We start from the raw sequence: 15,909 nt of genomic DNA on the forward strand, positions 1-15,909 counted from the left end.
CAGAGGGAAACTTTAAACAATTGTCATAACCTATATTTTTAAGCGTTATGTTTGAGGAATTCAGGAATCAGACCGCCCGTTCTTGAGGTTTTCCATTTTTCACCCCACTTCTTGAATATTGTATTCACTAGCATCAGGACTGTCCGCAGGATTGAAGATGGTCGCATGCCTGAGGACTTTCTGTATGGTGAGGTAACCAGAGCCAGACAACCGGTAGGACACCCAAAGCTCCACCCCAAGAAAGCCCTAGTCATCGATTATTGCAGCTGGGAGTCATGAGCTGATGACAGAGGAAAATGGCGACACCTCCTGTGGGTTGGCATTCACCCCCACAATGACCAGTGGCGACAGCGGCTTGGCAACAGGCGCCAACACCTAAAACAATATCCTATAGTGACACTCAGTAGCTTCATATGGCGGAAACTGCCTCTCAAAGATAGGTCTCTTCAGCCATCAGCAAAAGTGCACCATCCAAAATGGATTGTTTTCTGCCTGTCCATCATCTTTCACAAATGAAAGGATGCTGGAACAGAAGTTATGGAGCCAGCAGACAAGTTAATGTTTCAGATACAGTATAGGCCCTGCATCGGAACTGTTTGGTAGCGATTCTAACTCTGTTCCTTCTGCTCAGAATCCACTTGAAGTAATTTTATTCCCTCTCACTTAAAGCGGCAGAGTGTTGCTTTTCAATTAGACCTTGTGCTTTTTTCTGCCTTGGCCCTAAGCTCTGAATTCCTTCCCTTTACCTCTCTGCTTTAAGGTGTTCCTTAATACTTACTTCTTTGCCTAAGCTTTTGGACATTTGTACCAACACCTTCTTCGGTGGCTTGCTGTCAAATTTTATTTGATAACCCTCTTGTGAAGCACCTTGGGATGTTTTGCTACATTAAAGACACTACACAAATACAAATTGTTGTTGCTGCATTACCTTAAACTAGTTCATTATGCGACAGCATTGAGGCAGCCCTTAAGTGAAATCTGTGGTCCATGGTGCAGAGACCAGGAGGCTTCAGTGGGTGATTTTAAAACTGAAATGTAGTATACTGAAGATATGATGAATAAATGTATCCTCTTGAGATTATCAAAGCATTTGTCAAAGTTTCATGACATTACAAATAAGGTTCCTCTAAGTTTAAACAAAATACATGAAGTAAGACAATTGGTGTTAAAGTCTGAACAAAATATTTTGCTCACCTTTGATTTATGTTAAAGGAAAATCAAAATACTTTGGCTTAGATAGAATAATTTTTTAACTGTGAAAAGCATTTTGTTCTCAATTCATCTAGCAGTTTTTGATGGACACATTGTGCTGATACCCAGAGGTCCCTCTGAATCCCAATCTGGAAAGCTAACAGAACCCTTTGCCACTCGAAGAGCACATCTGGTGGACACAATCATGGAGATAGGAAAACACCGAGTTGCAGAATAAGGATATAGGGTTGGGATGGACCACAGTTCCATTCCATTTCTCACCTAAAGGCCTTAAAATAATTTGTATCAATTACATATGAAGCATTAGAGCGCCAATGCACAGCATCAATGCAGTGATTAAAATGAAACTGTTACGTTTTTCTTTTCTTCAACATAAACATACCAATCATACACAAAGATTGGTGAAACTAAAATATGGGTTGTTTATTGGAAGATAAGGCTATACCCAGATAATGTTCACTGGGAGGCTAAGTATGGTACAATAACTTCTGCCAAGCTGCTTACAGACTGAGTACAAGTCATGGGACTAATACATTATATTCTATTGAGGTGGTAATGATTGATAGTTGCTTGAGATACATTCCCGTAAAGGTGTATGCACATCATGTCCCAACTGATATATGGGTTCAGTCCACTCTTACTTTTTTTTCCCAAAAATGTAATTTATTCACAAAATTTGTAAAATTACATTCCACAACATTTCAAATTACATAAAGTGCAAAACATACAATTTTCTTTCAATACAGTGATGTGCCTCACGGCATTTAGTTATAGGTTATAATTACAATATTCATTTCATGTTGAACATACAGCTCGAGGGGTTTTACGTGGTTTCCAGCTCCTTGGTATATAATGGTGTGAGGCCCCATTGAGCCTTTGTGGTGGCTGCCCCAAGCTTTAATGCGTCCCTCAGTTATATAATGTAATTTTACAAATGAACCTTTGGATGTGCCAGTCTGCAATACATGGTAATCAGTAGCTTTTTGCACTGGAAGCCCAGCAAATTTCAGATGATCAAAGAGCATCTTTCAAAGAGTTGATGATCCTTCATCTCAAGGTGCATCCCTGGGAACAGCCTGTAGAGCACGGAGTCCTGCATTACGGAGGCTGCTCAGGATGAGCCTTGACAAAAACCACTGCATCTCTCTCCCGACCGTCTTTGCAAAGTCACGTTCCAGAAGGAGGTGGGCAGTATGCAGAGGGGGTGAGATTCTGGGCGTGCAGGAAGGATCTGACAGGTAGGGCTTTTCTCACCGCTCTACTGATGTGGGAATGTGCTAAGTGGAAACACCATAGAAAGAAGAGGGGGTGGAAATCAGAGAAAGAGTCAACCCCAGACCACTGTCATGGGTATCCTAAGTCAAGGATGATGATACAGCATTCTTTCATGGGCCAGCATGTTACCCTATCACCTCTGTGCTTACCTACCTATGCTCCTGGTTTCTCATTCTTGTTTTCAAATCACTCTGTGTCCTCAGCCGTCCCTATCTCTTTAATCTCCCCCAGGCCCACAACCCTTCAAGATAGCTGCACTCCCCTAACTCTGGCCTCATGTGTATCTCTGATTTTAATTGCTCCATCATTGGTGTCCTTGAACTAAGTGGCTTGCTCACCATTTCAAAGGGCAGTTAAGAGTCACCCACATTGTGGTGGGTCTGGAGTCACATATAGGCCAGACCAGGAAGGATGGTAGATTTCCTTCCCTAAAGGGCATTAGCGAGCCAGATGGAATTTTACAACAATCAATGATGGTGCTAAGGTCATTATTACAGAGGCTAGCTTTCAATTCCAGATATATTGAATTTAAATTCCACCAGCTGCCATGGTGAGAATTGAATCCATATCCCCCAGAGAACTAGCCTAGGCCCCTGGATTACTAGTCCAGTGACATTACCAGTACACCACCATCTCCCCCAGTGTATTAACAATAGCTGGAATTCAATAATGAGCATCTCCTATTTGACCCCTGGCCCTGCTACAAACATTACCATGACATTTGTCAAGTTCAGGCACACTCCTGCCAGTCATGTGATGTTAAATCCAAGAAATATGTCTAGGCCAAACCATTGCAGTCCATACTAAAGTACCTTGTCCAAGGAGTCACCAAATATTAATCAGCAGCAGAAACACTGGCTTATTTACCCACCCCGGGGGATGGAGGTGACGAGGCTAACAGGCATCATGCTAAGAATGTTTTGGAACAGATTTGAAGAAGCAAAGTTTGCCCAGACATAACTGGGAAAGTGCATCTGAATTGACATGGTGACAGCTATATTCCAGAAGGGAAAGACACTCCTTTGAAATACAGTAATTGTGGGCTCAGACCTGCTACCCACCCTACCTCCACACACACACACACACACACACACACAAAGCAAACATGTGAAAATGTTTGTACTCATGGGGGAGCCCAAAACTCAAGGTCAGATACTTAAAGTAGTTACACATAAATCTAATAGAGAATGGAGGGGAAACTTTCCCCAGAGAGTGGTGCGAATGTGGATCTCACTGCCATATATAACAGTTGAGACAAATAGCATAGAAATATTTAAGGGGAAGCTAGATAAGCACACAGGGGAGCAAGGAACAGAAGGGTATGCTGACAAAGTTCGATGAAGAGGGGTGGAAGGAGCCTGGTGTGGAGCTGGAACACCAGGTATCTTCAAATCAGCCAAAATCCAATTGAATGGCGGAACAGACTCAAGGGGCTCAACAGCCAGCTCCTCCCCCTTATGGGCGAACCAGTTGGACAAATTGCCTTTTTATCCCCTCTGGAGTTGTAAATCTATCATATAGAATAATACAGCCCAGAGGGAGCTGCTCAGCCTGTGCTGAGTTATCCAATTAGTCCCACCACCCGACCCTTCCATCATATCCCTTGCGAGGAAAAACATTTCCTCATGTCGTTCTTACATGTTGCCCTGGACCCCAATGGGCAGCCTCTGTCTCTTTTATACTCTTATGATTGAAACCAATTAAACTCTGTCTCTTTTATGTTCAACCAATACTGGTACTTGTCAATTAGAAGAGATAATAAGTGCCTCGCCCTCCTTCATTCATAAAGGGTTAGGTTTCTGGGGGATGGAGGGATGATTTCCTCCAGTCAAAAAGATTTCTATCACTTTTAGATTCAATTAATGACAAGGATCTATCAATGGAGATGGAAGAAAAACACAGAAGGGCCGCTGGGCAAGTCATGTGACCAAATGTAGCCACCAGGGGTCACATGACCTGCTGGGTTTGTTACAACGCCGCGCAGGCGCAGGAGCCCTCGGTTCACCATGATGGCGGCGCTCAGGAGAAACGTGGGCCGCTGGGGAGCTGCCCTGATCCCGGGGAGGCGGCACGTTCGGGTGCTGAGGAGGAGGCCGCTAGAGATCCTGTACCCCCGGAGTGAGGGAGCTGCTGCTGGGGCCGCAGGGGACCGGGTTGGCCCGGTGACCGGGGCGGAGCGCCGTCCCCCTGCCGCTCCGCAGCGCTGGCCGGCGGCTGGCAGCCCCGGCTCGGTCCCGGCCCCGGTCCCGGTCCCGAGCCCTCGGCCACCCGGCAGCTCCGCTTCACTGGACGGGCTCTCGTACGAGAAGGCGCTTCCCGGCGACAAGCGACTGGCGTAAGGGATAAATAAACCTGAGCGGGCACTGAAACCCCTTCCAGCAGTGATAATAACTCGGGTCCCATCACCCTGTATCCTCCCTGATTCACTGGGTCCTAACTCGCAACGAGTCCTCTTCAACCCATCACCCCTGTGCTCACTAACCTACACTGCTTCCTGGTCCAACAACCCCTCCATTCTATTCTTTCATTTTTATCCAGGTCCTTCCATGGTCTCAGCCCTCCTTATACCTGTAATCATCTCCAGCCCTGCAACTCTTGGATGTCTGTTCTTATTCTGACCTCTTGTGTGTCCCTGATTTTAATCACCCATGTCTTTTTTTTACTTCATGTGTTTGAGTATCGCTGATGAGGCATTTGTTGCCCACCCCTAATTGCCCTTGAGAAGGTGGTGGTGAACTGCCTCCTTGAAGCACTGAGTCGATGTGTAGCCTTCAGCTGCTGGGCTCTAAGCTCGGGCATTTCCCCTCTTTCCTATTTTAAGAGGAACCGATGATTCCCAAACTCCTCACCTTGTCTACTGTAGATTAAATGGCAGCCTGATTGCTGTCATTAGTCAATTACTCCATTATCATTGTATTAATGCCAGCACCAGAATGGTGGACAGTGAACATGATGGACCATGGCCTTCCTTGTGTCTAGCAATCTGAGCATTACTTTTTTATTTAGAATCTAATTATGAATCTCGCCTGTCAATAGGAAAGTCGTGACTATTGTGAAGTCCAAGAAATTCCGTGACCAGCACAGGAAGATCCTGGTGGAGGGCCGGCGGCTAATAACCGATGCCTTGGGGGCTGGAGCATTGCTGCAGACTCTCTTCTTCAGTACCGTAGACAACCTGAAGGAGTTACCTCTGGAGAAACTGAAACACGTTAAGTTAATCAAAGTCAAGTTTGAAGAGATCAAGATGTGGTCTGATCTTGTATCCCCCCAGGGAGTGATGGGTATGTCTGCAAAATGACTGCTTTTGGACGCTCATTGTGGCGTTACCTGTTAGGTCAGGGCTCAGGGGAAAGGCTCTAGAACTGGTATATCTCACACAACACTGATGCATAGCAACAAGAAGAGCAACACTGGTCTGATAGGGCACAGACAGGATGGGCTGAATGGCCTCTTTCTGTGCCATGATTTTTCTATGGTTAAATGGTCTGCCAAAGTTATAACCAGTAACAACTTTTAAGTATCACATTACCTTGAAACATTCTAAAGTGTGTTCACACAAGAACTGTTTCGAGTGTATGGCATATTGAAATGGGATTAAGCTATTTGGCCTTTAAACCTTGCTTTGCCCTTCAGTAAGATCATGGCTGATCGTCTACCAGAACTCCAATTTCCGCCCTCGCTTTAATACCCAAATCTATCAAGCTCTTCCTCCCGAGTGCACTCAATAACTCGGGAAACGAGCTGGGCTCGAGAATTTCAGAGATTCACAACCCTCTGAGTGAAGAAATTTCTCCTCACCTCAGTCCTAATTGGCCGACCCCTCTTTCTGGCACTGACCTGGTGTTCCAGATTCCCTAGCTAGGGAAGCTTTTTCTTGTCCTGTCAAGCCGTTAAAAGTTTTATATGTTCCAATTAGATCGCCCCTCGTTCTTCTGAACTCCAGAGAATATAGGGCTCATCTAGATAATCTTTCCTGATCGGACAATCCTCTCATCCCAGGAATGAATCGGGTGAACCTTCATTGCAGTCCCTCAAAGCCAAGTATATCTTTCCTAGGTTGGGAAGACGAATGATGGGCAATTTCTGCACAGCAAGATCCCACAAAGCAATGAAATGAATGACCAGTTTTTTTGTTTTTAATTTGCTGGTGATTGAAGGAGGGATGTGGGCGAGTGAACTCCCTGCTTCGCTTATAGCAGTATATTGGGATCTTTAATGACTGTCGAAGCAGGCAGGCTCGGCTTTGATTCAAAGATAAAAGTACAAAATTGTACGCTCACTGTTGCACAGTGTAGAAGTTGTAGTGAGAAGAGCTCTTGAGCTGTCGGGGTTGAGGAGAGTGGGGGGTTATGAAGCTTCCTGGGAATAATCCACAAATGAAACCTGAGGGGTGTTAAATTGTAAATGAACCTCTTGGCGTTGCTGTTCCTGATAGGGATTTTTGTCAGACCGGACCATCCCAAGATGAAATATCCGTCAGTTCAGCAGGAACACTCCGTACCCCTCTTCCTCATCGGTGACAACATCCGAGATCCTGGAAACCTGGGGACAATATTACGATCTGCAGTGGCTGCTGGATGCAGCAAAGTGTTGTTGACGAAAGGTTAGCGTCATCAGTGTCTCTCTCGATTCTGTTATAACCCCACGACGCCTTCCGTACTTCTGTTTTCCTCTCCCTAAAATGCGGACTCACACTGGGAGTGATTCGCATGGGGTCCAGCAGCAGCCTTGGTCCCTCTCCCTAACTAGTTATTCTCCACACGTGAGCCAGAACAATGATGGCCAGCTAATCCTGCCCATGGTCAGTCCTGTTCTCAGCTAACGGTCACACACTTCGTTTTTCCAGTAGGGGTTATTTGTTACGAAATCAAGAATGGGGAACCCCAGCTGATTTTTCTTTTTGAGCGCCCCTCTGATTTAGGGGTACCGAGCCCATTTGGAATGCCGTGCACTGCCCTCCATCCCAGCACAGATTAGCTGACTCAACATTGAGGGTGAATCAACTGGTAACGTGTTGCTGAGTATCGCATCAGGAGAGCCACAAAGAACAGTTTGTATCCTCCACCAACTTGTTTGGAACATGTTATCAGGCTGTCCCCTAACTAGCATTGAATAATTGTTTCTGACGGAGCTATAAAGCATCTGCTCACCCACACCCTACGTTAGATACCCCCTGTACCATGCAATCACCCTAACCCAGTACCCCTGTTCCTGTAGTGTACTGTGAGGATTCTGCACCAGCATGGTCTTGTGCCATAAAACACTGCTGCACTCAACCTCCTATACAAAATACAATTGAAGAAATATTTTCGGGAACTAAAGTGTGTGTTTGCTTGCTTTCCCCTGCAGGCTGCGTGGATGCCTGGGAACCCAAAGTACTTCGGGCTGGCATGGGTGCCCATTTTCGCGTCCCTGTTATCTCAAATCTAGAGTGGGACGTGGTCCCTAACTACCTGACTACCAGTACTCGTGTCCATGTGGCAGACCATTCCTACTGGAGTGCTGAAAATTCTGGGGTGCCTCCTGAATCTCATGCAGCGAGTGACCAGCGCTGGGCCCCCTCGCGCACGAGGCAGATTGAAGACCAGGAGAGCGACAGTGAGGACAAAGGAAGTGAATTTCCACTCCCGTTGCCCGAAGTGGAAGCTCAGTGTTACTACCACACCTGGGCGCAGGAGCAGACGGCCGTGGTGATCGGTGGCGAGACGCACGGGCTCAGCCTAGAAGCGCTCTTGTTGGCCGAGAAGACGCAAGGCCAGCGATTGTATATCCCCATGGTTCCTGGCGTGGACAGCCTCAACTCAGCCATGGCAGCGAGTATTTTATTGTTCGAGGGCAGGAGACAGCTCTTGTCCAAGGTGGCGAATGTCAACAGGACTAAGAGAACCTAGCAGTAGTGTTACTTGAATATGGGTACGTGCTCTGTAATCCTGGGTTCAGCATTCAGCCGCTCACCATTGTAATGATCAGTGGGAGTTTTGAAACTTTCACTATTAGAAATGACACTTGCTGGTCTACACTGGGCTGGGTTTTAATCTATGTCACTAGACTTCAAGTTCACTCATTGCACAAGAATAATTTTGAAATGTTTCTGAGAGACTTGATACAACAGTGTGCTAATGAAGCCATATCTGTTTGGCTTGCGTAGTGCATTGCAAATGTTCCATTTCTTTTACATCTTGTACAATTATCCAAATCGCAAGATAATTATGGTTGAGGAAAGTCCATGTCCTTATGCAACCAGATAAATCCTCCAATCTTGCTGAAAAGCGAGACGTGTTGCTGAAGCTTTTTGTCTTGCACTCATCAGGACAAATGGAAGAATGTCAAATTTCAAACTGTCACCACAATTTATACTGCAGGGGAACATTCTTGTGTTTGTCCTGATGAGTGCAAGACGAAAAACTTTAGCACCATGTCTCTTCAGCAATAAATCCTCTAGTTCCTGCCCCCAGAACATCCAGTAACTTCTTAAATGATTCCAGGGTTTTCACTTCCACTATTCTTGTGGAAGTCCGTTCTGAGTGATGGTTTGTACTAAACCCAGCTTTTACTGGTTTCAAACTGTGTCTGTATGCCCCCAGCCCCACTGTTACAGTAAGTTTCCTGATGATCTATTTGTCATTTCTTTAACCATCTTGTATACCTCCCTCATGATCACACTGCTCGATCACCTTCAACTGAGACTGAAAAACTCAAATCCATCCCAAACTCGGGAACTAAAGCTTTCCTCGGGTCTCTTCACGTGGGGCCCATTTCCAGACAACAGTGACATGTTACTGAACTGATGATTCTTCCTGCACTATCTGGTGTCAGAGTAGTGGAGCGTGCAGAGTAAGTTATAAGATTACCACAAGTGTTCATATTAGATTCCTGATTAGCTAGGGAGTCAGAAGTTATAGAGGGTAGACAGGAAAGTGGAGTTGAGGCCACAATCAGATCAGCCATGATCTTATCAAATGGTGGAGCAGGTTTGAGGGGCCGAATGGCCTAATCCTGCTCTTAGTTCCTATGTACTGTAGGAAAGATGTGATTGCAGTAGAGAGTGTACAAAGATTTATGAGGTCGTTGCCTGGACTGGAGAATTTGAGTCCTGAGGAAAGGTTGGATCGGCTGAGATTGTTTATTTTGGAACTGGGGAGGCTGAGGGGAGAGCTAATTGAAATGTATAAAATTGAGGGGACAGGATAGAGTGGATAGCAATGCCCAGTTCCCCTTGAAGGGGTCCATAACCAGGGGACGTAGGTTTAGGGTAAGAGGTAGAAAGTTTAGAGGGGATTCAAAAGGAATTTTTTTTCACGCAGAGGACGGTGAGGGGTCTGGGACTCATTGCCTGAATAAAGGCAGAAACCCTCAATATTTAAAAAAAAATTCAAAGAACAAGGGCAGCAGATACATGGGAACACCACCATCTGCAAGTTCCCCTCCAAGTCACTCACCATCCTGACTTGGAAATATATCGCCGTTCCTTCACTGTTGCTGGGTCAAAATCCTGGAACTCCCTCCCTAACAGCACTGTGGGTGTACCTACACCACATGGACTGCAGCGGCTCAAGAAGGCAGCTCGCCACCACCTTCTCAAGGGCAATTAGGGATGGGCAACAAATGCTGGCCCAGCCAGTGAGACCTGCATCCCATGGAAGAATTTTTTAAAAACTTGGATATGCACTTGGACGTGCCCTATTCTGCGAGATCAAGAACCAGGAGCATGAAAAGTGGGATTAGGCTGGATGGCTACTTGTCGGCCAACATGGACACGATGGGCCAAGTGGCCCCATCCTTTGTTGTAAATTTTTATGATTCTGATTACAGTTCCCACCTTCATTGTCCTGTTAACACAGCACTATAATCAACATTAAAAACAAATACTGCAAGTCGCTAGAAATCAATGCCAGATCATGCTCAGCTGTGATCTTAAAGGCAGAGCAGGTTCAAGGGGCTGAATGGCCTACTCCTGTTTCTTGTGTTACTAAAAATTGCAGCATACAGACAATGCTGGCTTTGCACATTAAGTCCATCCTGGGTAATAGGCCCTTCGCCTCTAGACCTGAATTGTTGATCTGTCCATTTTTTTTTCCCAAAACAGAGTTGGGAGAATAGCTGTGTAAAATAAACGACCCCTTTTATTTTACCTTATCTCGAGTTTGCTTGTTGGGGGTGGGGGGCTTATCGAGGATTTGATAACTCGAAAACTGAAGGGTTGGGGAAAGAAAAAAAAAACAAAACAGGGTTAGGGGAAAGAGATGGGGAATTGGACTAATTGGATCGAGACTCAAAGAACTGGCACAGGCACAAGGGGCTGAATGGCCTCCTGTGCTAGCTCAGGTTAAGTCTGCTCTACTGTTTCTCTTGGAAGAATTTCAGATTCTGCAGTTCCGTTACTCGTCACTGGATGTTGCTGTATCAAACGCTTGCTAAAACATCCAATGGGTGGTGTTTCCCATCGTAGCCACATGGTGGTGCTTGGGTCTGCACAGTTGCTGTCAGTGTAAGCCGAGCATTTGGGATGAGGAGAAATTGAGTTTAAAAAAAATGGAGAAATTTCTTCAGTGACTCTTTGGAAACCTCTGCTTCAAGGAGCTCAAAGTTGAGTATATTCAAGCCTGACATCGATAGATTTTTTTTCAACGTTAAGAGGAATAAGGGACACGGAATTAGGGCTGGAAAATGAGGTTGAGGTAGATCAGCCGTGATCTTAATGGCGGAGCAGGTTTGAGGGGCCGAATGGCCTACTCTTTCCAGTGTTTAAAAGTTGCAGCTTGCAACAATCCAGAAAGGGGAATTTCCACTCGGCTGTGATTCGTCCCCCCCTCTCTGAGTGACAGGTTCTTGATTGCCGAGGGTTATGGGGGCAAACTGGAAAGTGGAATCGAGGCCACAAACAAATCAGCCATGATGTTGTTGAATGGCAGAGTGGGATGGTGGGGCTGAATGGCCTAATATAGTGACCACAGGGATTTGAACCCACAATCTAGTCTGACACTGCAATGTTACACTCTCAGATGAGCAAATACATTTCAGGTGGGTGAAATAAGAATATAAGAAATAGAAGCTGGACTAGGCCGTTCTGTGACTTGGCTCCACTGTTTCCACCATTGCCCCATAACCCTAATACCTTGGCTAACAAAATTCTTAGCAATCTCCGGTTTGAAATTAACAATTGACCCAGCACCAATTGCCATTTGCAGAAGAAAGTTCCAAACTTCTACTGCCCTCTAGAAATACGTTCTAACTTCAAAAGACTGGTTCTAATTCTTTTGACGATCCACCCTTCCACCCCTGTGCCCCTCCTCCCTCTCACCCCACCCCTCCCCACCGCCGTCGACACCCCCCAACTACTAGAAATAGTTTCTCTCTACGTGCCCTTTCAGTTCCCCTTAATATCTTGGAATCTTCAATTAAATCATCCTTTAACCTTCTAAATACAACCCTAGTTTGTGTAATCACTCCTCGTATTCCAGATATTGTTCTAATAAATGTACGCTGTGCTCCCTCCAAGGCCACTGTATCTTAAGGTGCAGTGCCCTGAACACTCAGTACTCTGATCAGAGTATGACTTCTACCCCCTTCTATTTTAATCCTTTAGACAGAAAGGCCAGCATTCCGTTAGCGTTTTGGTTTTTTTTTCCCTTTTCATGGGGTGTAGGCAAAGTCAGCATTCGTTGCCCGTTTCTAATTGCCCTTGAACTGAGCAGCTTGCTTGGCCATTTCAGAGGCCCATTAAAACAAACAAAACTTGTTGTGGGTTCGGACTCACGTAGGCCAGACCGAGTAAGGGTAAAGGGACATTAGTGAACCAGATGGGGTTTTGATGACAATTGGTGATAAGTTTCATGGGTCACCATTACTGAGACTAGCTTTTTACATTCCAGATTTATTGATTGAATTTAAACTCCATCAGCAGCTATGGTGGGATTTGAACCTGTCCCCAGAATGTTAGCCTGGGCCTCTGGATTACTAATCCAGTAACATTGCCCCTACGCCACAGTATCTGACAGTGCAGCATTGCAGTGTCGGCCTAGATTATGGGTTCAAGACCCTGCGGTCACTCCTGTATGACCCCAGAGAAGAAATCAGAGCAGGAGTAGGCCATTTGGCCCCTTGGGCCTGCTCTGCCATTTGACTATCCACCCTTCCACCCCTGTGCCCCTCCTCCCCGCAACCCCCCCCATGTATTTTAATGATCTGTGTGTGTGGCCCTTGAAGTATCTTTGGACCGCCATTGTTTCTAGCTTCCACCCTTTAGAAAATATCCCGTTCTGTCCTTTTGAGGGTGGCCAAAGTGGGTGACCTCACGTCGATGTACATGGACGTAATGGTAACAGGAGATCATTGACCAGGATACACCAGGTGGGGAAAAAAAAGAGAGATCTGAACTCAAAGGCATGAAAGTGATGTAGGGCTGGTTTCTAAAGCAGTGTGAGAGCAAAGCCTTGCAAGGAGGAAGGCAGTGCAGCATTGGATTGCAGCTAATGGAGATGGCAGTAAATGCAGTACTATTGAGAGCACATCTGGAAAATTCCAACTCAAAATGAGCAGACTATATATTTTTTTAAAAAGTGAGAGTTTTGGCAAGACGACGAAGGTTTGCTAAGGTAATAAAATCTGTGGCAATAAGATGTCTTGAAAGAATTTTTTTTTTATACAGAAGGCATGTGTCCCTGTATTGGATAGAGGGTGAAATAAGATTGAATCAGTGGCTGATGAGGAATTCAAAGGGCACAAGTAGCGGATGAGATATTGGGATAGCTGTGGTCACACTGGAAATGTCAAACTTTTGGATCCGCTTGTAGAGGAACAGAATTGAAAAGCTTGAGAATCGGGAAGTTAACGTTGAACCTTGTTTGGACCGCACTCTTGAGTGCTCTGCACAGTTCTGGGCTCCATATCGTCAAAATGATATACAGGCACTGGGGAAGGTGCAAAAAAGATTTACAACGATGATACCAGAACTTAGGGGGAATGCGGTGGTGGGGGAGCGGTTTAGTGTTAACTAGCAGGATTCAAGAGGCTGGGGCTCCTTCGAAAAGTGAAGGCTGAAGAGGGTGACCTGTTAGAGGCCTTTGAAAATATGAAGTGGTTTGATCAGGTAGATGGAGAGAAGTTGGTTATGCTTGTGGGCGAGTCCAGAACTAGGGGTCACAAATACTGGTTACGAATTGTGCCCTAGGCACAAAGGTCTAGGTCACTAATATATACCAGGCAGAGCAGGGAGCCTAACAACGATCCCTGGGGAACTCCACTATAAACCTTCCTCTAGTCCAAAAAAACAACCATTAACCACTACTATCTGGGTATTCAACATTATTCCATAGGCCACACAATGGCAAGGTTCTCAGCTCATTGGAGAGACAGAACTGTATTGAATTAGATAATAACAGAAAGTAAACTAGAAGTGTCAACAACAGCTTGCATTTACCTAGCACCTTTACCATTCTGACGCGTCCCAAGGTGCTTAACAGGAACATTATCAAACAAAATTTGACACCGAGCCATATAAGGGCGGGTGACCGAACACTTGGTCAAAGACGTAAGTTTTAAAGCAGTGTCTTAAAGAGGAGAACAATGCTGAGAGGTTTAGGAAAGGAATTCTAGAGCTTAACTGAAGACGTAAACATCAATGGTGGGACAAAGGAGGGATGGGCAATAAATGCTGGCCTAGCCAGCGAAGCCCATATCCCTTGAATGAATTAAGAAAAAGTGTGTGCCACTGCTAACTGTGGCCAGTCTGAGAGAGGGTCTGCTGCAGCTACCACCCACAATGTGCTTGACATTGCTCCAATACTCCTTCAGGGCCTACCATTCAAATAAGGCCTTTAAGACACTATAGGGCGTGTTTCACAGAATCCTGCAGCATGACTTGCACCCACGCTCCAGCCATTAATCGTCTGACACATCCATCCTTGTGACGTATTGCGTTCCTACGCAGATTGGAAAGCAAAAAGACTCATTACTCAAATGGATGATGCTTGACTCTCAGCCAAACAATGTTTTTCTCCCATTTTCAATATTTGTGTAGCTGGTGAAGAGAAAAGCTCAAAGAAAATGGCTAAAACCCCCACCCCCCCTCACCCATTTTTTTTTTCATGTCCCAATTATTTTTCTCCAGGATCGAGCACAGCACTGTCCCGGAGATTGACCTTCAGTTCCCAGACACTCCAGGCCAGTCCTGGGGGAACCCAATGCCCATGCCAGTATCACACAGCAGCAAATAATGAAACTGCAAAATCTGAAAGGAACATAAAGTGCAGCAGATACAGGGTGGAGTTTTCTGGCCCCACCAGTGGCGGACAGGACAAGAAAACTCTTTTGAGCGCAGCCGAAAGTCAGTTCCCCACCAGCATAAAAATGGGTTGCAGTTTTCTGCTCCCGACTTTCATGGTGGGTCAGGAACCACAGTTGCACAGTGGAAGGCAATGTGGGGTGGGGGGGTATCAGGAAGGTACACACCTGACTGGGGGGGTGGTGGTGGTGGTGAGACAAGACAGGCAAGGGAAGGGGCTGGAAGGTACATGCTTGACTCAAGGTGGAGGGTTGGTTGTTGTGGACACATGACCGGGGGCGATGACTGCAGCACAGGAGGGAAGGGGTGGACGGAGACTCATGACGCGGTGGGGGACAGGGGAAAGGAAGAGGGGCCAGAAAACAAAGGCAGTCCTGGGGCAGTGTGCGCCATGCTGCAAGGCTGTGCACCCATGTCCTGGTCCCAGTACAGGGAGGGGGAGGGCCTGTGTGGGCTGTGCACAACCTGGTGTGCAGGGCATGGTCAGTCCCTCACTCATTTTGGTCCTGGAGGTTGGTGACTTGGTACTGGGTGGCAGATGGCACAGTCACAGTCAGGGGAGGCATCTGCAGCTATAAATGGGGAACTGGTAACTAACGAGAGGCCCTTGATGGTCTTATGGACAGAGGCCTCGGTAGGTCACTGTGCATAGGGCCTCAAAATGGGCGAGGTGGTGAGGTTGACCTGGGGCACCACGACATCAACAGAAAATGGTTCCGGGGGAGGACAGGCATACTTACCTGAGTTATTATGGGTTCCTGGGTTAGATGGGGAGGCCGGAGAGTGATCGGAGGGAGGGAAACTTGCACACGAAGCTGCTCATAATAGAAGTGGAGCAGCAGCATTTCGCCAGCCAATGGAATGATACCATTGAGAAATAACCTAGGAAAAGAATCGCTGGGGGAGGGGTCGACTACTACACTTGAACCAATTGAAGGGGCACCCTAATAATTTCTGCTTCAGGACATGGAGAGCAAGGCTCAGCTGAGACATGTTAGGAAGACTCAAATGCCAATTGAAGGACTTGGGCACCTGAACTCATGGGCACATTCTTGCGAGAATGCTTGGGGCCAAATGTTGATTGGGTCGGAATGACCATTTGTCCCTCTCATGGGAGTGTGCAAAGGTCACAAGGACCC

General features: G+C 46.3%; 1 protein-coding gene across 2 annotated transcripts; it reads left to right on the plus strand.

Annotated features, from left to right (window-relative positions):
- The first annotated feature begins 4,463 nt into the window (after window positions 1–4,463).
- On the plus strand, window positions 4,464–10,618 carry mrm3a (mitochondrial rRNA methyltransferase 3a). 2 transcript variants are annotated; one of them, XM_078548174.1, is made up of 4 exons: window positions 4,464–4,517; window positions 5,524–5,768; window positions 6,923–7,090; window positions 7,837–10,618. In XM_078548174.1, exons 2-4 carry the CDS (start codon window positions 5,732–5,734, stop codon window positions 8,376–8,378), a joined length of 747 nt encoding a protein of 248 aa, XP_078404300.1. In that variant the 5' UTR covers window positions 4,464–4,517; window positions 5,524–5,731; the 3' UTR covers window positions 8,379–10,618. The 2 variants fall into 2 exon arrangements, with proteins under 2 accessions (XP_078404300.1, XP_078404298.1); XM_078548172.1 differs by having other exon boundaries at window positions 4,475–4,822.
- Window positions 10,619–15,909: the final 5,291 nt, after the last annotated feature.

The sequence above is a fragment of the Cetorhinus maximus genome, chromosome 9 (genome assembly GCF_964194155.1).
Source record: "Cetorhinus maximus chromosome 9, sCetMax3.hap1.1, whole genome shotgun sequence".
Lineage (NCBI taxonomy): Eukaryota > Metazoa > Chordata > Chondrichthyes > Lamniformes > Cetorhinidae > Cetorhinus > Cetorhinus maximus.

Excerpts from the sequence above, each read along its gene's own strand:
- mrm3a (XM_078548172.1), top strand. The coding sequence starts at position 4,494 with ATGATGGCGGCGCTCAGGAGAAACGTGGGCCGCTGGGGAGCTGCCCTG. Across the intron at positions 4,823-5,523 it reads CCCGGCGACAAGCGACTGGC|GAAAGTCGTGACTATTGTGA; the intron begins GTAAGGGATAAA and ends GCCTGTCAATAG. Across the intron at positions 5,769-6,922 it reads ATCCCCCCAGGGAGTGATGG|GGATTTTTGTCAGACCGGAC; the intron begins GTATGTCTGCAA and ends TGTTCCTGATAG.